We start from the raw sequence: 24,723 nt of genomic DNA on the forward strand, positions 1-24,723 counted from the left end.
ATCCATGTTTCTAGGCAGAGAAAAAGGGAAGGGTAAGGGCAAAAAGATCTGTCAAGTCAGCCCCCTTTTAAAAAGCTTTCTCATAAGCCCCATCCAACCACAGCTGCTTATTGACCACTTCTGTCTTCAAGGCAGGCTGGGAAATGTAGGTTTTTAGCTAGACATATCTCCTCTCTTTTCTTCCCCTAAGAGGAGAGGGTTTTTCTTGAAAAGGAGGAAGGGAAAAATAGAGTGGGTAGGCACCTACTACTCCACAGCAACAAGTCAAAACATTTTTTTTTTTTAAAGATTTTATTTATTTATTTGACGGAGACAAATCACAAGTAGGCAGAGAGGAGGAAGCAGGCTCCCGGCCAAGCAGAGAGCCCGATGTGGGACTCGATCCCAGGACCCTGAGATCTTGACCCGAGCCAAAGGCAGAGGCTTTAACCCACTGAGCCACCCAGGTGCCCTCAAAACATTTTTTTAAACCAATGTCCTAGTCACACCTAACAAAATGTCAGCTAAGTCATTTCGTGGGATTCAGTGTGTGCAGTTGCTGGAGCTCCAGTGTTTCGAGCCAGACAGCCCTGGGTTTGGGGTGTCTGTGTCATAGCTTACAGCTGTGTGACACGTTTCACTCGTTGGACTCTGTATCCTCATGTGAGGAATGGGGGTGATTGTAGCAGCGTCACATGCCCCAAAACAGAAAGACACAGAAATTAAAAATGAAACGATTGAGGGGAGAAAAGTTCCAGACAGTTGCTCACCAAGAGAAGAGAGACTCGAATAGTTGTAAACCTTTGTGCACCTGGCAACCTGGGTTGGGGGATAAATAAATAAAAAACCGACAGGCTGCAGGGAGAAGTGAACAAATCGACCATCAGTGGCAGATGCTGACAGGGTCTCTCCGAAATTGACAGATCTTGTAGTCAAAAAAATAAGGCTGAAGAGGATTTGAATAACCCAATCAAATAACCCAATCAAAACCTGATTCTATATTTATACATATCATATATATATAAGTTATTATCATATATATAAATGTAGAATCATCTTTTGATTGAGTTATTAATGATACATACTATGTCATGTATATAATTACTAATTTTGTACCTAACCAACAGAGAGCATGTTCTTTTCAACTCACATATTCTGTTCAGCTCCCATGTGGAAATACCTTCACGGAGGACTGTGGTAAGGATTATATAAGATTGTACATTAAGACAGTTCTTCATCAGGCGGATAGTAAGTACTCATTACAGAGCTTCCAAAAAAGAAAAAAGGCATTTTCTTTCAAAAATGGACTTCTCTGGAGTCCTGGAAGCTTATAAATAAATGACTCATCTGTCACTGTTATTGAGTGCCTACGGTATGCCAGGGCTGCAAGGTGCTGGGCATGCATTGGTGGAAAATAAAACCACCTGCCCAGCTGTTTCCGGAATGAGCTCTTCTCTGTGGAGCAGGTAATTCTGTTCTCTGACCAGCTGCAGAGATGGCTTAACCAGGTGCAGGTGTTGGTCTGACCGGTGCCTTTAATCACCACACATTATTTGGGCCTTAGATAAGTGTTTGATTCACTAAGAGTACCTTGTGAGAACAGAACCATCCGTTAAATATTCAGAGCCCTGGGGTAGAAGGAATTCCTGGCAGCGGTTAGACGTTGACTGCGTGGACTTGAGTTAAGGCTGCGGGTGGGCTGTCTACTGCAAGCACGGAGTACTTGGATTATACATTGGGAGAAACTGTTTGCCTGGAAGGATTTTTAAAACAGTAGCATGTTTAGAGAAACTGGGGAGACAGCTGTTATTTAGGGAAGAGGAGACTTGCTTTGTGGTTCAGAGGTGTTATCCCCTTAAGGAAAGAGTAGTTTAAGTGTCTGAGGTGTCATGGAAATGCTGCTGGATAAAGGTGGTGCTTAGGGTCTTGATTCTGGTCCCTTTTCTCTGACCAACACCATGTCCTATGATGATAACAGCATTTCTGTCGTGCTGTGTCCCCGGCCCTGTGCTGAGTGCTTATTAACCTATTTAATTCTGATGACCCTGCCGGGATGCGGGCCCACCCTTTCCAATCCTGTTCTCAGGAGAATGCCGTGGAGCACCTTGGCCTGGGCCATCCATCCAACCTAGGGGCAGAACCCAGATTTGAGCCCAGTGAGCGGCTTTCTAGGATAGAATCTAAACCAGTTCACGGGGCTAATCGGCCGCTAAGCTAACGATGAACATTTGCAAATCTGGGATAATCATAGTGAGGCTGGGTTTTTACATGCCAGACACTGTGCTAAGCATTTAATAATTGTAGCTTCATTTCACCCTCACATCCACTCAGTGAGTTATGGGTGGCCTCAGGGCCCCCCATTTCTCAGATGAAGGAGCCGAGGCTCAGAAAACTGAGGCTCTGTGAACTTGGCACAGGGGGCCCAGTCCAGTCTCATGGTCGCTCTGTTAAGTGTGGTCCTGACAAGGCAAGTTTGTGTGAATGGGATCCCATAGGTCACACAAGAACCTTCCCCCGGGCCTGGGACATCACCCCTCCTTCCTAGAGAGTTTACTCTGAACCCCCACTCCCGCTCTTCCCTCTCAGAACATGCCAATTACTTTGGCGTGGACGAGAAGCTGGGACCAGTGGCTGTGAGCATCAAACGAGAGAAGTTGGAGGACCACAAGGATCACGGACCTCAGTACCAGTACAGGATCATCTTCCGGACCCGAGAGGTAGGTCTCATCACCATTGCTGGCTTCCATAAATTGTAGCTGCTCACCTCTGTGAGCCCTTAGTCTGTACCAAGTGCTTCCCCAGCTACATCTCACGTCAGCCTCCCAGTAACCTCCTGACTGCAGTCCTAGTAGTCCCTCCCTTTTACAGAAGGGAAAACTAGGGCTCAGAGAAATTCAGTGACTTGTATGGGATCAGTAAGTAAGGGGCCAGACCGGGATTAGAATCTTGGAGAGCCCAAGATTGCTACCCACCGCAAGAGATTCACTCTGGTTAGCATAAGAAATAAAGAGAGAGCTGTAAGGGAGTCTTTCAGGATCATGAGATGTCCTGCAGAATGGAAAGAATTAAGGCAGCAGGCCTCGGGCAGGGCAGGAACTGGGGACTCTCAGCCAGAGCAGGCACTGCTGTCGACACCGTTCAGCTCAAAACAATCCCAGTGCTTTCACATGTGAGTAGAGAAACCCGTTGTCCTGGTTTGGTTATAGATTAAATATCGCCTAGATTAAATATCAGCTGTGGCTAGGGAACAAGGCCTGCTGGGGGCACCCTGCTCAATCGGGACTCTGAATTGTAATGGACAGAAATCTAGTTCTAACTGGTCTAAGCCAGAAATAGAATTCATTGGTTCATATAACTGCAAATCCAGGGTATGACTTGCTTCAGGCATAGCTGGATCCAGGCACTCAAATGATGTCACCAGAATTCGGTCCCCTGACCACTCTGCTCCTCTAAGCCCTGCTGCTTTTCTGCACTGGGAATGTCATTCTCTTCTCTTCTGCCACCAGCAAGTCATATCCATGTCATGGGAAAATGAGACTGGCAGCTCAGCTCTCCTGCATCTATATATGTTCTCCTCCACAGGGAAGGGACACTTGCTGCCAAATCTGTGAGGAGGACTCTCGTTGGCTCTGCTTGGATCACATGTGCTTCACTGGGTCTGGGGGCAGGGCAGGACACTGAGCTTGACAGTTCCATTAGAGCCACCTGGAGGAGGCAGACGGGGAGTTCTCCTGCCAAAAGAGGGGAGCTAGGCTAGCAAAAACAATAGAGACTTCCAAAAGACCCAAGTAAGGATGACCTTTCCAGAAAGGGGGTGGTAGTCAGCTGTGCAGGCCCCCCCAAATGAGTCTCCCTTGGCCCTCCCTTGCCCCATCCCCCTTGTTCCTGGCCTTTGCCCAGACATGGGAACCCCACAGGCTGCCACTGCCAGGGGCTTTGAGTGTGAAGCCAGCTGAGCCTGGACGTCATCCAGACCAACAGATGCTGCACTGAGGGCCCTGGCCTCATGACGACCCTCTTACTGAGGAGGAATGAGATGACACAGAGGCTTTGTGGCAGTTGAGAGGGGCAGACCTCAAACCCTGTGCCCTTGACCACGGTGGTCACCAGCCCCTCCTGCCTCCCAGTCCCCTCCCCCATCTCCTCACCTTTATGGCCACATGAGCACGAGCGCAGAATGTGAGGTGACAGCTCACACTGCCTTAGTTGTGTCATGACATCCAGGGAACTGCTGGATGGGATGACCACAGTCAAAGGCCAATAAGTAACGTTTATCACGATGGCTGTTATGTTGCAGGTCTCTGTAACACGGTGTCACATAGTAGCTTTACCCTTTATGTGTATTCACACACTTGAATGTTACACAGTCCCATGATGAAGGCACTGTTAGTCTCATTTCCGGATGATGGAACGGGCTCTGGAGAGGTTAGGGGACTTGCTTGAAGCACCCTCAGGAGTCCACCTGTTCTCCGGCCCCGACACAGCTGCCTTTGGGACGCTGCTGACTTCGGCTCCGACTGCCCTGCAGACCCATCGCTGATTTGGGAACTCACCTTTGTTCAGCACTTTGGTGCTGGTAGTTTTAATTCATAAAAGTGGAACACGGAGAATGAATTTTTTTTAAAAGTCAGCTTGTGTCATGCGTACCGAGGGTCCTGAGACTTGGGTGAGGGCATACTGGATTGGGGTATAGTATTTTTGCTGTGGGTCCTATTCAGTAAGTGTGAAACCAGCTTAGTGTTGTGCCTGTCTTGTGCCTGTTTCTGTCCACTTCCGAGCCCCAACACCCACAAAACTCGCCTCCAGTCCTCTGCAGAGTGGGCAGGGGGCCTTGAGTCTTGGGGCCATAGGTCTGGGATATATCCCCTCGGCACCACTGTCTGCCAGCTGTGCACGGGGGGCTCTGCGGGCGCAGTAGTGAGTGAGGCAGCAGAGATGTTTGTGGGACCGCACTCCTGTGGGTGAGGCAGGCAACATACACATTAGAAAATCATACAGTGTGGTAAGTGAGGACAAGGTAGAAAGTCAAGCAAGGAAGAGATAGGAAGTATGAGGGGTGGTTCAATTTTTAGGCAGAATGGTCAAGGGAGGTCTCACTGGGAAGTTAACAGTTGAGTAATGACCCGAGTATGAGATGAGAGAAGGAGCCATGTGGAAATCTGGAACAAGAGCATTCCAGGCAGAGGGAACAGCCAGTGCAAAGGTCCTGAGGCAGGACCATGTTTGGCACACTGGAAACCTGGTATGGATTCCTAATTTGGCCACTCACCAGCTGTGAATGTGGGCACCTGACTTCACCTCTCAGAGTCTCAGTTTCCCCCTTGAGTGGTCCAGTCTCACAGTGGTGTGGGCCCTGTGAGGTTACACATACAGGCAGCGCCAGGCCTGGCGCTCAAGAAGAGCCCAGTGACATTAGTTGGCAGGGGGTCTCCGTCACCTGTCCCCTTGTCACATTCCTGGCAGCCCTGTGAATTTCAGCCCACCATGAGGTTCACAGCCACAAGCCTTTTTTCTGCCCCCGTATCTATGCAGGCCACGCACAGATTCAGCCTTGAGCCTGACTCCTTGCCCAGCTACCCTACTGGGCACTGGGACCTGAGGACCTCCTCATCTGGAGTTGAAGGGAAGGCAGCAGCCAGTGAGGTTTTTCTTGCCTCTTCCTCGAGCCCTCCCTGTGGCAGAGGCAGGGCGGACAGTCACGCAGTCAGCAGTAATAGCAAACGCTCTCAGCACGTCTTCTCGCCGTCCACTGTCCTGAGTGTTGCGTATGCATGGAGCCTTCAGATCCTCTCAAAAGTCTCATGATGTGGATCCCGTTGTTCCCATTTTGCAGATGAGGATGGGAGGTTGAGACCCAGGGAGGTAATCATTTGTTAGGGTCACCAGTGGCAGAGCCTGGATGTGGACTCAGGCTGCCCCCGGGCCTGACCCATGCTCTTTACCACTCAGCATTCTGCCTGTTGGGTCGAGTTCTGTGCTCTGGGAACAGACAGCCCTGGATTCGGTCCAGCTCTGCCACTCACTGACCATGTGACCTTGGACAGATGGCTTTGCCTCTGGGCTTCGCCATTTCTTCGTCTGTAAATAGGCTTTATGCTTTTGGCTCCCCGTCTCTCGGAGCAGTGGAAGGTTCTCTCCCACCAGCACACGTGGCTGCAGGACAATGAGTGCCCTGGTTGTCGCCTTCCCCTAGGAGGTCCAAGGGCCATGCTGGGGAGTAAGGGTTGAGCTCACAGGCAGAGTTCTGTCCTTGTGTCCACATGCACAGATCTCAGGCTCCTATAAACCAAGGTGTGGGGTCCAGAGTGAAGGGCTCAGGCTCTTTTCTAAGCCAGCAGGCCGGCCCACCCCAGATGGCCACCCCCGGCCGCCAAGCAGACAGTCTAAGTGGGCCCGCATCTCCCGGCAGATGGGATGTGAGCATTGGCAGCCCTGAGCTTCCCACCAGGGCAGGAACAGACTGGGAGCTGGGCTTTGGCGCCACGCACCTGAACATCAGGCCCCCTCCCAACCCAGACAGGACAAGCCCCGGACCAAGGCTGCCCTTTCCTGAGCCCCTTGCTGGCCTCTCTCTCCCAGGACAGAGGGAACCCCGGTCAGCCAGGGACGGTCTAGCCTTCTGACCCAGGTTCTCCCTTAACCCAGCAAACATGAGTTTTTGACAGGCTTCAGTTTTGTTAGGGTTAGAGATTTGGATTTGTCTTTTCTTTCTGATTTAAAAAGTAACAGTGACTTGTTACTGTAAGTGTGAAATGTAGAAAAAAGGGAGTAGAAAAAGTAGAAAAGGGAGAGTTTCTTCTATTAAGTGAAAAAAGCAAGGAGCAACAGTGACCTCATTTGTGTTCAGTATGTAGCTCTGATTGTGTGTGTATATAGAAATAATCTCCGAAGCATATTGTTAAGTGGGGAGAAAAGCCAACTGTATCTTCCTGTTAAAGGTTAAATTTAAATTCTTAACTCTGCATATGGCTTTGTACAAACACATTTGACATGTGTGTATACATAATAATGGCTAACACGTATTGAGCACTCACTATATGCCAGACGCAGTGCTGGCACTGCACATGGACTGTCCTCCTGAATCTTTATAACCCTTGGAGGTAGGTGCTGTTGTGCCCATTTTATAGATGAGGAAAAAGGCACAGAGAAGTTAAGCAACTGGCCCAGGGTCACAGCCGGGGAAAGGGTAGAGTCAGAGTTTGAACCCGGTCAGACAGACTCCTCAGTGACCTCCCAGGAAACATTCCTGATGGGTATACCCACTGCCCAGCAGAGAAGGGGCTGTGTCTGAGTCAGGAGTCAACATTGAACAACCTGTGCAAACCTCCCGGCTTACATGATCTCAAGGCCTTACAGCTCTCTTGACCAGTGATCCTCCGTGAGATGATGACAGGTGTCATTGAGAGTGAGATCACGCAGGGCCTCGCAGGCTGGGCAGGGTGTATAGATTTTATTTGGAGAGAGATGAGAAGCCACTAGCCCGTTCTGTGCAGAGAAGGAGTGTGGTCTCACTCAAGCTGCTGCAGAAGAATGGGCGGTGGGGTGTGAGGGCCCAGGAGGGAGACCAGGAGGAGGGCTATTATCATAGGCCAGGTAGGTGATGATGGTGGGCCGGACCAGGTGGAGGTTAGAGATGGCTGGCCACTCGTTGCATCCTGCCGGTGCCCTACTTATTATCGCCAGCAGAGAAGGAAAGGCTGGGAGTTTTTTTCAAGTCTTGGCTTATGGTCAAGTCTTCAGAGCCAGAATATGACCGGAAGCCACCTGTGTCTAGTGTGGGAGAAAGAATGAGGTGCAGGACCAGGCTTCCCCTTGGGCCCAGCAGAGGGCGCTGCGGGCCAGCGTCAGCCGGATACAAAAAACACTGATCCTGTTAGTGCATTCATTGAAACCCAAATCCCAGGGCCGCCCAGACCAGTAGTGCTTTGCCCTCATTGTCATCATTGCTTTTCATGATCCTAGTTCAAGATCATGATAAGAAAGCCTTGTTTATTAATTACTGGGGCCAGAACTGGGAACTCCCAAACACGAGATCATTCCATTCCTTCCATGTATGCCTGTTGCCCAGCTCCTATTCGGAAAGAGTAGGCTTTATGCTTAGAGGTGACGTCATGACACATTGTTTTTGCTGCCTGCTGTGTCCACATGTTGACTCAGGGCCAATATGTTTTTCCAGTCACCACTGATCCTCCTTAGTCTTTAAACCATAGCCTCAAGTGTGTTCTAAGTGCTTGTAGCAATTGCCTCAGGGAGGCTGTTTTTCCTGGTAGAACCCCCGTTGTGCTGTCTTAGGGGGGCTGGAGCTGCAGGACCTGGCCCTGCCCTTGGCGTCACCTGATGGCCAGCTCACGTTGTGGACAGAAGCCAGAGTTGGTGCAATGGGGACACGAAGCAGCCAGGGCTCTCAGGGCCAGCAGGCCGTAAATTGGTACAACCACTTGGAAAACTTCGGAAAATTAAAGATTAACATGCCCAGTGACTCAGCAGTTCCTCTCCTAGGTATGAACCCCCCAAAAAATGTGTTCTTAAGCAATACATGGTGCTTCTGTGTGTGCTTCTCACAGCACGTTCACAGTTGTCCAACACTGGAAGCAGTTTCTAGGCTCAGCAGTAGAATGGATCCGTCATGACAGAACGTCTGCTTCTCACGGCAGCATGGTCGAATCTCATATCCGTAGTGTTGCGAGAAGTAAGCCAGATAGAAAAGAGTACAAACTGCATGAAGCTCAAAAACAGCAGAAATAAATTGTGGAGTTAGAAGTCAGGGTAGGGTTGCCTTTGGGGAGGAGGGGAAGGGGTTTGGGGGACCTGGAAATATTTATTTTTTTGATTTATGGTGATTACGTAAGTGTTCACTCGGTGGTAATTCCTTTAGCTATGCTTACATATGTTGTGTACTTCTCTGTATGTGAGCTATACTTTACAGTAAAAAAAAAAATTTAAATCTTCAAAAAAAAAAGTCAGGAGTTTTGGAAAATTCAGAGGTCCGTTGGAATCCTGATTCTAGCTGAAGCTCTGGGGCATGTGGGTGGCTCAGTCGGTTTGGTTGAGCATCTGACTCTTGATTTCAGCGTGGGTCATGATCTCTTGGTTGTGGGTTCGAGTCCTTTGTTGGGCTCTGTGCTCAGCAGGGAGTCTGCTGGAGATTCTCTCCTTCTGCCCCACCCGTTCAGTTTTCTTATCTATAAAATGGAGATGACAAAACTTCCTCTGAACAGACCTATACACTTAATAAGATAATTACTCTTGTACCTGGAATCTACCAAAGTCAACTGTACCTTCACAAATGTGACTTTGTTATCAAGTCTGTCAGAAACTGCTTTGTCTGTAAACCTGAAAACCTAACCGTAGCTAAAACAAATAGAAGGATGCTTTAATTTTCTAATGAGAACTCTGGAGGTAGGCATCTGGAGAGATTGACTTCTCTGTGGTTTTCTTGTCTCTTTCCTCATGATCACAGCATACCTGCCACAGCTCCAAACATCTTATCCTCACACCAGCGTCCTTAACAAGAAGAAATGGGCAGGTGGAAAGGCTTTCCTTTAACTAAGGGAGGCAGATGTGTCCAGAAGTCCTTCGCAAGCTGAACTCCCCGCACATTTCATTACCTGGGGCTAGTCAGGTGGCCAGCTGTAGGAAAAATGTAGAAAGCATCATCTGGGAAAGGGGAATGAGATGGCCATGATTGGCTTGACTCAAGGTTTTTTATCCTGGCTACACATCAGAATCACCTGAGTGACACTGAAAAGATTATGTGTGTGTGTGTGTGGTTGTAAATATACACCTATGTAAATCTGAGAACATACATGCACACATACACATATCCTGGAGCCCCAACAAAGAGCAGCCGTGTTATGACAGTGATACGTTTACATATATTATAAGGAAGGCGGAGTGTTCATTGAGTGCTCACCTTATGGAGCCTTTTTATTCATTATACACTTAAATGACATCTCCCCACTTAAATGCAAGTTGGGTATGGGGAAAGGTGTCAATGTTTCGTTCACTGCATCCCAAACAGGGGTGTACTTCAAGGGCACTCAGTTGGTACTTGTTGAACAAAGATGTGCTCCATCCATTGTCTCAAAAATCTCATCAGCTTAGTCCTCCTGGCACCCTTCAAGACTGGGATGCCGTCACTGTATTAATTTCGTCACTCACAAAAAGAAGCTGAGGCCCAGAGATTTGAAGGCACCTGTTCAAGGAGGAGGCAGCAAGTTCAAGTCCTGAGCCAGGGCTGGCCCTGGGACCCAAGCTTCGGACCATCACACATGTTGCTCTGAGAACAGCACTCTCTTCCCTTCTTGGGTCCGGAGAGCCTCCTAACCTTCCCTTCTCTCCCTCAAACAGCTCATCACCCTGCGGGGCTCTATCCTGGAGGACGCCACCCCCACCGCCATGAAGCACGGGACAGGGCGGGGCCTTCCCCTAAAGGACGCCCTGGAGTATGTCATCCCTGAGCTCAACATCCACTGCCTACGACTGGCTCTCAACACTCCGAAGGTGACTGAGCAGCTGCTGAAGCTCGATGAGCAAGGGGTGAGCTGGGGACCAGTGAGGGGGGCCACTGCAACCCTATCCTGGTACCTCTTTCTGTCCTTGTCTTTGTTTTTTTTCTTTTTCAGAATAGCAACCCACCTAAGCTAGTTTAAGGAAAAGGGGGGATCTATTATCAAATTCCAAGGGTGCCAAGAGCAGGGATGTGATGGAGGAGAAAAATGGTCTGGGGATGAGACAGCCATTTGGGGGTGTGCGTGTGTGTGTGTGTTCCCTACCCTCTCTTCCCCCCGTCTGCACACAGGCTCCCTCTGCTTCTCTGTCCTCCCACAGCTCCCAGAGTGTCTGTGAGAATGACAGCTATCTGCAGACCCCAGCTAGGTCACTCTCAGTCCCAGGAGAGCATCTGACTTGCCCACACTTAGGTCAGGCATCTATCCAGATTCTAGTCACCAGTGACCAGGGGAATGAGCGAGACACAGAACAAAAGTGGTGATTAGAGGCCCACCTCCTAAAAGCAGCGTTGACTGTACTGAGCCCAGAACTCTCAAGAATTTCCTTCTGTAGACATCTTAGCCAGTTTCAGGCCACCTTCTATAGGGGCAGCTAGTCAAGGCCACTGTCCCTTACTCTTGAAAGAATGGCATGGCACTGTGTCGAGAGAACAGGAGCCAGCCACACGGGCACCCTGTTGTGCCTCTGGAATAGGAAGGAGAGAGAGGGACAGTGGGGATGTGCCCCCCCACACACACACATGCTTTCTCCTTCCTCTCTGGCTGCGCCGCTGCTCCACGGCTGTGGAACCCCAGCAGCCCCCTGGGCACTGTGCCTGAGGAAACCCCTCTGCTCCGTCCCCCTGATGTCCCTCCCGGGCCTGCCTCACAGAGCTGCTCTCGCCTCTACAGCTGTGCCGGAAGCACAAAGTGGGCATCCTCTACTGCAAGGCTGGCCAGAGCTCGGAGGAGGAGATGTACAACAACGAGGATGCCGGCCCCGCCTTCGAGGAGTTCCTTTCCCTGATCGGGGAGAAGGTCTGCCTGAAGGGCTTCACCAAGTATGCCGCCCAGCTCGATGTCAAGAGTAAGTGGCACAGTGGCCTCACGTGGCGAGAGGGGAGCAGCAGTTAAATCATAGGGGGCCACCAGCGCACCCCGACCGCAGGGGCAAAAGTCACAGGGCCTGGTGCTCCCTGGATAGGGATGCAGGACAGTGGAAGCTCTCAGCCTCCCCTGACGGGGACGCGGATGGTGCGACCCCTTGGGAGAACAGGAGGGTGTCGTCTAGTGAAGTTGGCAGACGCACCTGCTCTGGGAGTTAGCAGTCACACTCCGGAAGCATCCTGTGCAAACTCACGCACACGCGCGCTGGGAGCTGTCCCGAGGCTTCGTGACTGCCAGTGCCCGACAGTGCCCAGCACGCATGCGCAGAATCATGGCGTTGCATGCACAGTGCTATGTGACAGTGACAGCGATGACAAGAGCCTCAGGCAGCCAGTCCTCTCCCCAAGGAGCAGTGATAATGAGTTCAGTTTGCTCTTCCACCCCCCCCCAAACTGCCACAGAACACGTACACCCTATTCACCGCATGTACACATATTACGTGCGTGTATGCACACATATGTACGGAAACGCTAGAATGAATATGCTGGATCTCACACCTGTTTTAAGCAAACGGCCACTGATACTCCGTGAGCCTTCTGGTTTTCCGGTTATATCCACCCTCTCTCTGGAGGTAATCGCTGCCCTAAATATGACCGTGTCCGTCACTGCCTTGCTTTTCTTTAGAGTTTCACTGTGTGAGAACAACCCCCTCAGACAGTACACTGTCGAGTGTGCTTTAAAAATACCAGTTGTGTAGAAGCCATTGCTCAGTGCCCACTCCTGTGAGGCCACTGTCCGTGCTTACTGTTAAGCAAGCAGCCCTTGAGCATTGAGACTGTGGGCCTCTTGCTCGTTCCTTCAGGAGACTTGTTATCCCCGCTCTCAGACAGATGCCTTATCCTGAGGCTCAGCATCCTGCCCAGAATGGCAGGCATCATGTTGCTATCAGGATCGGGGGCCAGCTGCCGCCACATGGTTTCTGTGGGAAGGGGATTTTCTCAGAGGACCCCAGGGAGCACAGTGCTCCTACCCAGTGGCCCCAGCTTACTGGATAGGGATGTCCCCAGCTTGCAGTCACCCTAAGGTTACTTGTCTCCAGGCCAGGCTCTGGCACCAGCCAGCGGTGGCTTCAGTGCCCTCGCCTGTCCCAGCTTCTCCCCAGAATGTAAGGCCATGCGATCAGGGACTCTGCAGGCTGTTCTGCCACTGTCTCTGCAGCCTCTTCAGTTGAATAAAGCTTGGTGGCCTTGAATGCCCAGAAGTGCCAGAGAGTGGGCTTCCTTAGGTGAACGGGACATCCTGGAGTTCCCTGCAGCGTGGTTCGTGGGTTTGCTCCTGCATTTGACAGAAACTTCCCAGCCTTCCTCACTGGATAGGAAGGAGCCATTCAAGATGAGAGGAGTACGCATGGGGAACCTTATCTTGGGTCCAGGTGAGGAAGGCCCAGAGAACATGGCCTGCGGCCTGAGAGGGGTGAGGCGGAATAAAGGAGGCAGAGAGGGAGCAAGAAAAGCATTCCAGGAGAAAGGAGCACACATGCAGAAGCTCTGAGGCTTAAAGGCAGTTGTCCAGCGAATTAATGTGGAGGATGGAGTGTGGAAGGCAGGCGGAACTCACCCTGTAGGACTTTTAGGGCTCAAGTTTAGGGATTTGGGTCTGTTTCCTGTGAGGAATGTGAAACCCTCAAGAGCAGCGCCGAGTACTACTAAGAAAAGACCATAGTGTCAGTGTGAGTTCCAGTCGACTCCACTGCACCTTGCAAGTCCCTCCCTCCCTGCACCTCAGTTTGCCCCTCAGAAACATGGAGCCAGTGATCAGCTGTGCTCCCTAGTCACAGTCCCCTCTCATTGGGGGCAATCAGTTTCCTGACTCTCAAGATTATCATTCATGGTCTTGCTACCTATATATGTGTCTCTCGCTATAATTCGTTTGGCATGGTTTTGAACATAATGTGAATGGAATCCTTTAGGATGTGCTGCTTTTGTGTCTGGCATCTTTGATTCGACACTACATATGTGAGATTCACCCCTGTGGTGACGACGGCTACCTTCAAGGCTCTGTGTTTCCCCACTGCGTCAGTATGCCAGTTGTTCATTCGTCTTTTTTTCTTTAAGATTTTATTTATTTAACAGAGAGATCGCAAGTGGGCAGAGAGGCAGGCAGAGAGAGACGGGGAGGCCAGCTCCCAGCTGAACAGAGAAGCCCGATGTGGGGCTCGATCCCAGGACTCTGAGATCATGACCCGAGCCAAAGGCAGAGGCTTAACCCACTGAGCCACCCAGGCGCCCCTATTCATCTTTTTAACCAACGTTTGAAGGTGCTTATTATCCATATCCCAGGGCACATGTATGCGATTTCTCTCGGTTATGAACCCAACAAAGTGCTGGGTCATCAATTAAGCTGATCTTCAGGCTTAATTACTGGATATTACTAAGAAGATTTCCAAAGTGGTTGTACCATTTTGCATGCCTGACCAGCCACAGAGAGTGATTCAGTGGATCTCCGTCTCCACTAGCCCTTACTACAGTCAGACTTTGAAATTTTTACCAGTGTGCCGGGTGTGTAACAGAAGGTTTCCTTTTTACCTAAATTTATTGAATTTTAAAGAGTGGAGTTAAGTGCAAACATCAAGCTGAAAACTAACGCAGATGGCCTGTGGGACGTGGCACAAACCCAGAGGTTTGGGAAACGTGGTGCTAACTGGTGTTTCTGTTGCAGCTGACTCCACGGGCACCCACTCCCTCTACACGACATACCAGGACTACGAGATCATGTTCCACGTCTCCACCCTGCTCCCTTACACCCCCAACAACAGGCAGCAGGTCAGTGGGGCCCAGGGAAGGAGCCCCCACGTGATTTCCAATGGATACACAGCTGAACCCCAAGTCACTCTCCCTCTCTGGGGCTGGAAGCTGGCTGCCTGGCCGGCATTGGCTCTCCTGCCCCTCTGGGGGCCCATGGCCTTGGAGACCCTCTACACCATGGTCATGTCACCTGGGGGTTGGAGGCTAGGCAAGGTATCATTTGATACCAGTGTTTTTCTAGCTGTTCCTAGGCCACCTTGCTTGCATCTAGAAACCCAACTCAGCAGTCTCTTACATCATCAGGGGTGCTGTGAAAAACAAGATTGTATCAGTCAACATTATTTTGACCAGAAGTAACAAATGCAAACCAAACAGCTGTAAGCAAAAAATGAGTCTAACTGGGTGGCATAACTCCCAAGTGCCAGGATAGGGTTGGCTTTAGGTATGGCTGGATCCAGGGACTCAAACAATAGGAATCCTTTTCATTTCTCACCTCTGCTTTTCTTCATTGTAGCCTTATTCACAGGTCTTCCCAAGTCATGGCGAAGATGCCCCCTAAAAGCCCTCTGCTCGCATCCCACCAGCAGACCCACTCTGGTGGGGAGAGGGCTGTGCCTCCCTGGTGTCCCAGAGACGTTTCAGGCCTGACTCTTGTTGACCATTCACTTACCAGTCCCTGGGCCTGGGGCAGGGATGGAACAGGCTGACTGGCCAAGCCTGAAGCACGTGCCCACCCCTTGGGAGGGTGAATGGGGTCAGCTCAACGTGAAATGTTGATAGGGATCAGGGAGGGGCTTTCCCAAAGGACATGGACATGGCTTCTAGAAGAAGAAGATACTAGGTGGGCAAGAGCAGCAAACAACTGCTTCATGTGGCTCCTTTCCTGGACATGCCATGCAGACTGTGTCCTGAGACAACAACTAGTTTCTAAAAAACAGAAGCCCCACAGACTTGTGATTTAGGAAATGCCTGTTTTTTCCATTGGTACAGATGACACTGTAGATTTTACAGAGCAAAGATGGTCAGAGCGGAGTGATCCCATAAGGTTAACCTGTAGCATTCTTTCAGAGCATTGGTTTCAGAGTTAGCCCTGAGTTTGAATTCTTTCTTCCCCTCTTCTTAGCTATGTGATCCTCTCTCTCTGACCTCGGGCTCCTTCCCTATAAAATAAAATGGGCAGAATAACGGCACCCATGTCTTGGGAAAGGTCCCTGCACGAGGCAGGGCCCGACACCCAGGAGGGGCACAGGAAGCAGTCCCTCATGCTGGGTATTTGGTAGGTGGGGAAAGCTTGGGTTGCAGAGTCAAACAGAAGTGGATTCAAATCTAGACTCTTTGTCCTTATGACTGTGTGACCGAGGGCAAGTCATTTAACCACTGGGAGCCTCAGTGTTCCCATCAGTAAAGGAGTAGGATGAGTTCATGCCTCACGGGGTTGTTGGGATAAGAAGAGCTGGCCACTTGAAGATGCCTCGCCTGGGGCTGGCCCCAGCAGACAGATACTTGACCTAGCAATGTCACCGGTTGAAAGCACACATAAAGAAACGTTTGGTAGTGTGAGTCATGCTGCTCAGTGTAAATGTCTGGATTCTACATTCTGGGCCACTTTGTGTCGAGCTACACAGGATGCCCATCTGTGGACCTCACGTTCCCAGTGTGGATCCCTGACCATGAGAGTCATACAGAGGCTTAACTAGTGTAAATAGGAACATTGTGATGTCAGCAAATAAGTAAAACACCGTGACCACATCATCGCCTGCAAAGGCTAACAGTTTGTTGGTCAGAGACAATGAGAAACAGAGGCAAGAGGATTGGGTTCCCATGGGTCAGTCCAAAGCCACCGCTGCCCCAACCATCCCAACCCAAGTGTCCGGAGCAGGGGCAGCAGCAGCCTGGGATCAGGCCGGCAGGCGGTGTCCGATCTGCCGCCGGGAGCCATGAACCAGGCTGTGAGCAAGTGAGTATCTGCCAGGCCCTTCCAACCACCAGGAGATATTTCTTGAGCACCGGGTATGCCAGCGCAGCTCTGAGCACTAAGCACACAGTAGCGGGCCACAAACCAAACAGACCACTGTTAGTGGGAGGGAGTAGATGAGAAGCGAAAGGAAGAGGGAAAAGCCACCGTGTGCTCAGTGTCAGGAACTGTTGAGTGGAGCAGCAGGAGAGCAGAGATGGGGGTTGTGGGGATCCCGCAGCCAAGGGAAGGCCTCCGTGGGAGGGAGGTGTTTCAGCAAAGACCTGAAAGAGGGAGCCCCTGGGGTCTCTACTGGAGGAATGTTCCAGGCAGAGGGAACAGCCAAGGCAGAGGCCTTGAGGAAGAAGAGTTTCTGGCACATTTGAGGAGCTACAGGAGGCCAGCGAGGGGAAGCGTGGGAGGAGATTTCAAAGAGGTGGGGGGGTAGGTGGCATGGGGCCCCCTGGGCCATGTAGGGACTCTTTTACATTGAGTGAGGCCGAGCCACCTGAGGGCTATGAGCAGGAGAAACATGATCCAACCTGGGTCCATGGTTCCCAATGGCTGCCTATGGGGACCAGACCGGGGAGGAGTGAGAGCAGGAGGTGCCAGGGAGGCCCACAAGCCAACCTGTGCCACCCTCCTCTCCCCCATTTCCATTTACCAGCTACTGAGGAAGAGACACATAGGAAACGACATCGTGACGATCATCTTCCAGGAGCCCGGGGCGCTGCCCTTCACCCCCAAGAACATCCGCTCACACTTCCAGCACGTCTTCATCATCGTCCGAGTCCACAACCCCTGCACTGATAACGTCTGCTACAGGTACGCACCCCTGCAAAGGCTCCCCCCAACCCTACACGCACAGGAAGTTGCAGCAACTGATCTCCAGCCTCTAGGCAGTCCCCTGGCGGGTGCTAGTGCCACTATGTGTGCCTCCAGGGAACTCTGTCCTCATGTCCCTGCACTTCTAGAGAGCCATCCTCAGGCAGAAAGGAGCATGGCATCCCAGTTCTCATCAGTGATTCGTATTTGCCTGGCATCTTTTGGTCGCAAGTGACAAGAACCCCTCCTCAAGCTGGTTTAAAACAGAAAGACCTTTGTCTCTGTCAGCTCTCCCAAATGACAGGTTTGAGCATAGCTCAAATCTGTTCCACTTTCCTGTACGTTGCTTCATTTGCTTGCACCTCTAAGCTTAACCTCCTTCCAGCTGCAAATCCAGCAAAAGGAGGGCTTTGCTTTCCTGGGAGGAGAAGCTCCAGAACTGAGGCTTGCTGACCTGGGTGGGGGGTGAGGAGAGCCCATCATGGACTGAGCAGTGGCGGAGCACAGGAGTGATAGCTGGAAGGAGGCTCAGAAGATGGAAGGGTGGGGCGGGGCAGACACACGTATGGACACACACACACGCACCACTCTGGACACAGAGCTGAGGTTTCAGTTCACAGAGAACAGGCAGCACGGACGGGCCTCAGACCCATTCAGCATCCTCCCCAAGGGCCTAGTCTTACCCAGGGGAGTGGCCCGCAGCCAGAGGCCAAGTGGAAAGTTCTCTGGGTATGGGGTGAGGATAGAGCTATAGTCCTTGGAAACCAGCTGACCGATGACCTAGGCCCAGGCCAAGGGCAGCCCGTGTCCCTGGAGCAGCACCACAGACTCTGGGGGAGTGGGCTAGGGAACACTCTTCTCCATTTTTTTGGAAATGGTTTGAAATGCAGAAGATACAAAAAGTAAAATAAAAAAGTTAAAAAAAAAAAAAAAAGTCACAGTCTCCTCCCACCCTGCCTCGTTCCCCCCACCCAGTCACCCTGTTAACAGTTCTTTGTGCAACTGGATGTCTCGTATATATGCGGGCAACTACTTACTTCTAAGTATTGCTTTTCCCTGTGTTAATATACACGGAGCGTGTCACACACGCTCACCGACTCTCGAGATCTCTGCAGACCAGTACCTAAAGTGTTTTTTTACTCCTCATGACCATGTAACCTGCTCTCGTGTGGGTGCACAAGACTCTTCCCCCAGCTCTGGACATTGGGCTTGTTTCCCATCACCCACGGTTCCACTCCATCCTGCAGTGATAATCTTACATATGCTGTCATTGCACATGCGTCCAAGTACACAGCTGGGAAAATTCGTAAAAATGGGGTTGGTTGCTGGGTCCAAGGGTATGTGCACAGGTGCCCTGGTGGTCCTGGCAGAATCGCCAGAATCTGCCTTTTTCCTCTGTCAGTGAGGTGAAGGAGAGGAGGGAGGGGGTTCCGCCATGGGGCGACATGTGCGGCTGCTTGTTCCTGGGACAGGGAGCAGCAGCCACCAGTGCCCCCGCCTCCGGGCTGGGTGAGCCCAGACTCACCCGTTTGCCCTCCCATGTGCCTCAGGAGCTGGAAGGTAGTCCTGATGAGGGAAGGTGGACTCGTTGACCGGTGCACACACACCCGGAGGAGAAGGCTGCCTTCTCCCCAGATTAGGGGCTGGGGCTGGGCTTGAACTGCGGGAGTGGGGGTGGTTTGCCCTCTTCCCAGCTCCGGCCTGGGCTGTCACAGCAACCCACGGCCGATCCCCCACCTCTCCAGGCCAGCCTTTCCATGGCCTCCAGGACACTGGCTTTTTTCTGACCCACAGACCCTGGTTTTTTGGTTTTAAGGGGTTTTTTTGTTTTTTTAAGACTAATTTATTTGAGAGAGACCATGACCAAGCAAACACCCACGCAAGCGGGGGGAAGGGCAGAGGAAGAGTGAAACAGGCTCCCTGCTAAGTGCAGAGTCCATTGCCCGGCTTGATCTCATGACCCTGAGATCGTGACCTGAGCCGAAATCAAGACTGCACCACCCAGGCGCCCCTAAACGCTTCCTGTTTTTTACAGTTTAAAGTATTTATATTATGCAATATTTTAAAACGTTCTGAAAAGCACAGAAAATAATATAACAGACACCCTTGTGCCCACCACCAGATTTAACAGATGTTAACATTTTGCCATATTTGCTTCAGTTCTCTTTATTTTTAAAGAAAGAAAATGTTAAAGACACAACCAAAGCTGCCCCCACTTCTTCTTCCCTCCTTCTCTGCGGGCAGCTGGACCCCAGACAGACCACACCCTTGTCCCCTCCCCCCTGAAACGCACCGTGTCCCCAAACACATTTCCATCCCAGCACCCATCATGCTGTAAAAACGACTCCTTGGGGGCACCTGGGTGGCTCAGTGAGTTAAACCTCTGCCTTTAGCTCAGGTCGTGCGTGATCTCAGGGTCCTGGGTTGGAGTCCTGCATCGGGCTATCTGCTCAGCAGGGAGCCTGCTTACCCCACTGTCTCCCTGCCTGCCTCTCTGCCTACTTGTGATCTTTGTCAAATAAATAAAATCTTTAAAAACAAACAAAAAAACCACGACTCCTTGGCATGGCCCTGGCCTCCATTAAGGTAACCCCTGTCACGTCCCCCTCTGTGTATAGGAGCGTGAGGCATCCCAGGGCCAGCAGCAGCAGGGACACATTACCCACCCCTTTGGCAAGATGAGGGCACAGAGAGTGGGAGAAGTGTGGCTCCAGGAAGAGGGGCCCCCAGACAGGAGCTGTGGCTCTGAGTTGAAGGATCAAGGACGGCAGTCACTGCCAGCAGCCCAGCAAAAAGGCTCCAAAGAAAAACTGTCTGCCAGCTTTTCTCTCCTGTCACCTCCTGTCATTTCTGCTGCTTCTTGTTGGAAGAATTCACTGGAAGCCGCAGGGTATGGGAAGCCAGGTGAAGGTGACAACCTGCAGAAACCCACCTTCCAGGGCACTGAGAATGGCAGAGACCAGATCTGGGGGTGCAGGGAGTGAATAGCAAGTCCAGATGGTCAAAGCATGGCGAGCTCTCACGATCAAGATGAAAAGCAACTGGGGCGCCTGGATGCCTCAGTTGTGAAGCACCTGCCTTTGTCTGAGGTCATGATCCCAGGGTCCTGGGGTCAAGCCCCACATCGGGCTCCCTGCTTGATGGGAAGCCTGCTTCGCCTCTCTCACTTCCCCTGCTTGTGTTCCCTCTTTCACCGTGTCGTTCTGTGTCAAATAAAATCTTTAAAATATACATAGATATTTTAAAGGTGTAATAATATATATAGTATATTATACAATACATATTCACTCAAAATTAATATATATTATATTTCATAATATATGTTACGGAAAAAAAAAAAAAAGAAAAGTGCTAACATTCCATCAAGGCCCTGTGAGGCCTGGCTGCCATCCCGCTCCTCACTTTTTGGGCTCAGACCACCCCAGTCTTGTCTTTCCCAGTCAGGCCTTGCACCTGCTGTGACCCCTGCTTGCAGGACCCTCTCCTCAGCCCTTCCTCTGGCTCCTGCTCAGCCTCACATCCCAGCATACATAATTATCACTTCCTCAGAGAGGCCCTCCTGGATTCCCCATCTACACTGGGTCCTTTTGTTTTGTCTGTACCCTATTCACTTTCTTTGTTTTTGTAAGTGTGTGTGTTTGGTACACATCTGCTCCCAGATTAAAAGTTCTGGGGGTCAGGGACTACTCTACCCCCAGTGCTGAAGAGAGGGCATCCCAGAAATGCTTGTCTCATAGAGGCAGGAATGTTACACCGGCCCCCATGTCACGTGGGGGGCGGGTGAGGGGCTGGGAGTCGGAACCTGAACAAGCCTTAAACCGTGTTCCGGTTTCATGGCATATGTTTCAGTCAGGAATTTCATTATTTAAAAATTATTTTACAGCTGGGGGAGAAGCATTAGGAAATCTCTCCCTAACACCATGCTCACAAGGTGACATCTTTGTGGAGGAGACTACAAAGCTCTTTAAGAAAGTCCTAGCAAGCTGACTGCTCACACATTTACAGGGACTCCTACTGGTTTTAATCATCACGGAAACAGCATAGCTCCAGGAGTCTCCGCTGCCCCTTTACACCTCTCTCTGGAGAGTCATGTTCCCCTGCCCCCGGGTGGTGACTGAGAGGGGCTGTGGTCTCTCTGACTACCTTAAGAAATTCACTGCCCCACAGGCCACTGAGTCTCCACTTAATCAGGCCCTTGGAAGGACATGTTGAAGATAGTCATCCAATCTCTAGATTTGACTTCTCAGCCAATCTTCTCCCACCTCCCAGCTCAGGGCCACTTCCCAGGGGAGGCCTCAGTGGTTGGGGTGCCTGCTTACCTCTCCTCTGTTCCTCCACGTTACACTGTCCCCGGCTGCCAACTGCTGATTTCTGACCTGTCCAGGACTGGAGCACTGGCAGGGAAATGTCGCCGTACTGTGAAAACAGCTGACCGCAAATTCCCTGGGCTGTGCAGGGGCTCCTGGCCCACCCTCCCGGGCAGGGAGCCAATGACCCCAGTCACCTCGAGAGGCGCCTGCTGCTGGCGAGGGTGGATGCAGGCATCATGGGGCTCACTGCCAGCTTTCTCCAGAGATGTTCCTCCCCATGGGCTTTCTCTCTGTGGTTTGCGTGGGGAGTGAGGGGGCTCACTGGTTTGGCAGAACACATTTTAGATCGTTTCCTTTTTACTTTCTCACTCACTTAGTGGCTATTCGTTTCTGTCACAGTAGCACCTCAGCCAAAACTGAATTAAGAAGGTTCTCTTCAAACTTCTCATTGCAGTGAATTTTCAAGACAAGCTGTGTAGAGATGATTTACATGTTAAGTAATGTTACACAGGTGTGTGAAAGAAGCAAATCATACGGCCCCCGGGTGGCTCAATTGGTTAAGCATCTGCCTTCGGCCTAGGTCAAGATTAGAGGGTCCTGGGATCGAGCCCCACATTGGGTTCCCTGCTCAGCAGGGAGTCTGCTTCTCTATCTGCCCCTTCCCCTGCTTGTGCTCTCTCTCTCTTTCTCTCAAATCTTAAAAAAAAAAAAAAAAAAAAAAATCACATAAATGTCCCACATTAGTCAGGCGTTCCCACAGTAATGCTTAACAAACCACCCCAAAATTCAGTGGCTCACAGATACTAGCACTTTCTCTCTGGCCAACACATCCACAGGTTGGCTGAGGTCTAGCTGGCCTTGGCTCCAGGTCTGCTGCGGGTATCCTTCATTTTTCTAGGCCCCTGGGGGCGTGTCTCACAGAGATGGCAGGCGCACAGGAGACAAGCCCGCCTTCCTCTCCACCCACTGCATTTCATGCTTTGCTTGGAAGCCATTGGCCAAATCAAGCTACGTGAGACCAGCCCCAAGATCAGTGGGGTGGGCATGTACCCTCCATCAGAGATGGAGAGGGAGGGGTGAATTTTTGCCAAACTATAATCTATCACATAGTTTATATGTAATATGAGAGTAACTGAAGTGGAACAATGCTAGGAGAATTATTCTTGGTACATTAATGGACGTTCTGACATTTGTCCGAAGTAAACATGCACATATGTGCGCTAAGGCTGTCTTGTTTCCAGTCTAATTGGCCAGCAACTTACTAGATAGATGTCAATTTCCATTCTTAAAAAGCAAATTCCTATTTCTGATTGCATGTTTTCTTCCTACTAAAGAGAACCTCAAGTGCTTTTTTTTTTCTACCACGTATTTCTCCCTTCTCAGTATGGCTGTGACCCGATCCAAAGATGCTCCTCCTTTTGGTCCCCCGATCCCCAGTGGAACCACATTCCGCAAGTCTGACGTCTTCAGAGACTTCTTGCTGGCCAAGGTGATTAATGCTGAGAATGCTGCGCACAAATCGGACAAATTCCACACCATGGCCACCAGGACCCGCCAGGAGTACCTCAAGGACCTGGCAGAAAACTGTGTCTCTAACACACCCATTGACTCCACTGGCAAGTTCAACCTCATCTCGCTGACCTCCAAGAAGAAGGAGAAGACAAAGGCGCGGGCAGGCGCTGAGCAGCACAGTGCAGGGGCCATCGCCTGGAGGGTGGCAGCTCAGGACTATGCCCAGGGCGTAGAAATCGACTGTATCTTGGGGATATCTAACGAGTTTGTGGTGCTCTTGGACCTGCGCACCAAGGAGGTAGTGTTCAACTGCTACTGTGGGGATGTCATTGGCTGGACCCCAGACTCCTCGACACTCAAAATCTTCTATGGGCGAGGGGACCACATCTTCCTGCAGGCCACAGACGGCTCTGTGGAGGACATAAGGGAAATCGTCCAGAGACTGAAGGTAAGGGGAGAGTTCCACAATGGTGCAGCTCTTCCATGGTTTGGCCTTGGGGAAGCCCTGGTGCCCCCAGCCCCGTGATTCAGGCCAGGATGCTAATTGGCCCCAAGGAAGTCAGAATTGCCACTTACACACTGGGGGGTCTCTTGGGCCCTGCAGCCTGGGTTCTTTCTGGGGACAATTCAGGCCAGGGATCCAGGGCTCTTTATGCCTTTGCCTTAGGAAGACAAAAGATAGGTTTATTCACTGTGGATCTTGATAGAAAATACAAGTGAACGATTATGTTCAAAATGTAAGGGTACTTCTAGAAGAAGTCAAACAATGAAAAGCTTCCAGGCCATTAAAGGTTTGGGGGCATAAACGGGGTATGGGGGGTATAAAAAAGCATGGTAAAAGAAACAGTTACATAGCAGGAGTAATTCCACATCCGTAACCACAATAAATGTGAATGGCTTAACTTCCTCTATTAAAAGACAAAGATTCACCATCTGGGTAAAGTCTTACCCTGAGCTCCTAATAGACAGCTCAGGCTCAGATTATTGGCCAAACCAAGAGTGGCAGATTGGTTTCAGGTGACAGCTTCATAGGTGGTGGCCTGAAGCATTGCTGAGAAGCACTGGGGCCACATGTGAGCCGTGTGGGAAAGAATGCTATCATTGACAATGGGCTCCCAGTGGATTTCACAGAAGGACACATCATGCATGTGAAATAGAGAAGGGAGCCTAACGTAGACACAGGTTCTGGCATCACAAGTCCTGGCTTCAGGTCCTGGCACTGCCACTGGCCAGCTGTTATGATCTTGAGCCAAGTTCTTAACTGCCATACTGACATTTTTCAGATGTCCCTGTCTGGAAAATGAGAACAGAAATTACCCTATATCATGTGAAATTTTAAGGATTGGATGAGTTATGTTACCCAGAGAAGCTTGCCTGACTCAGTGAACTGTGACCTCCACATGCCAGTGCATTCACCCTTTTGGGCTTTTGCATTCTCTCATTAAGTTCAAGTTGGACTGATGGAGCCCTGCTGTAAGCTTCCCTGACCCCAAAGTTCACGCTCAGTGTTAGACAGCAACCTCAGTTGTGAGATCCAAGAACCAGGGCCTCCATCTGTTTTGTTCGCTTGCTTGTGCTCTCTGCATAAATCAGGGTTGGCACATAGTAAGTGTTCAATAAATACTGATCACTTGGTCAGTTGAAGGAGTTTAATTGAACCCTGACTGTGTGCCGATAAGCAGCATGCTTGTGCGAGCTGAGTCATCCGCCCCACAGAACGTGGATGCATTGACAGGATGCCT

General features: G+C 50.8%; 1 protein-coding gene across 4 annotated transcripts in view; it reads left to right on the forward strand.

Moving 5' to 3' along the window:
• SIPA1L3 (signal induced proliferation associated 1 like 3) overlaps nt 1–24,723 on the forward strand; it is a 234,043-nt gene that overhangs the window by 138,328 nt on the left and 70,992 nt on the right. For all 4 annotated transcript variants that reach the window (XM_082709071.1, XM_082709072.1, XM_082709074.1 and 1 more), the window contains 6 exons: nt 2,566–2,696; nt 10,330–10,518; nt 11,382–11,556; nt 14,295–14,398; nt 17,002–17,159; nt 22,853–23,429. In XM_082709071.1, coding sequence (XP_082565197.1) covers nt 2,566–2,696; nt 10,330–10,518; nt 11,382–11,556; nt 14,295–14,398; nt 17,002–17,159; nt 22,853–23,429 — 1,334 coding nt within the window. The remainder of the gene's footprint in view (nt 1–2,565; nt 2,697–10,329; nt 10,519–11,381; nt 11,557–14,294; nt 14,399–17,001; nt 17,160–22,852; nt 23,430–24,723) is intronic.

The sequence above is a fragment of the Mustela nivalis genome (genome assembly GCF_964662115.1).
Source record: "Mustela nivalis genome assembly, chromosome: 18".
Lineage (NCBI taxonomy): Eukaryota > Metazoa > Chordata > Mammalia > Carnivora > Mustelidae > Mustela > Mustela nivalis.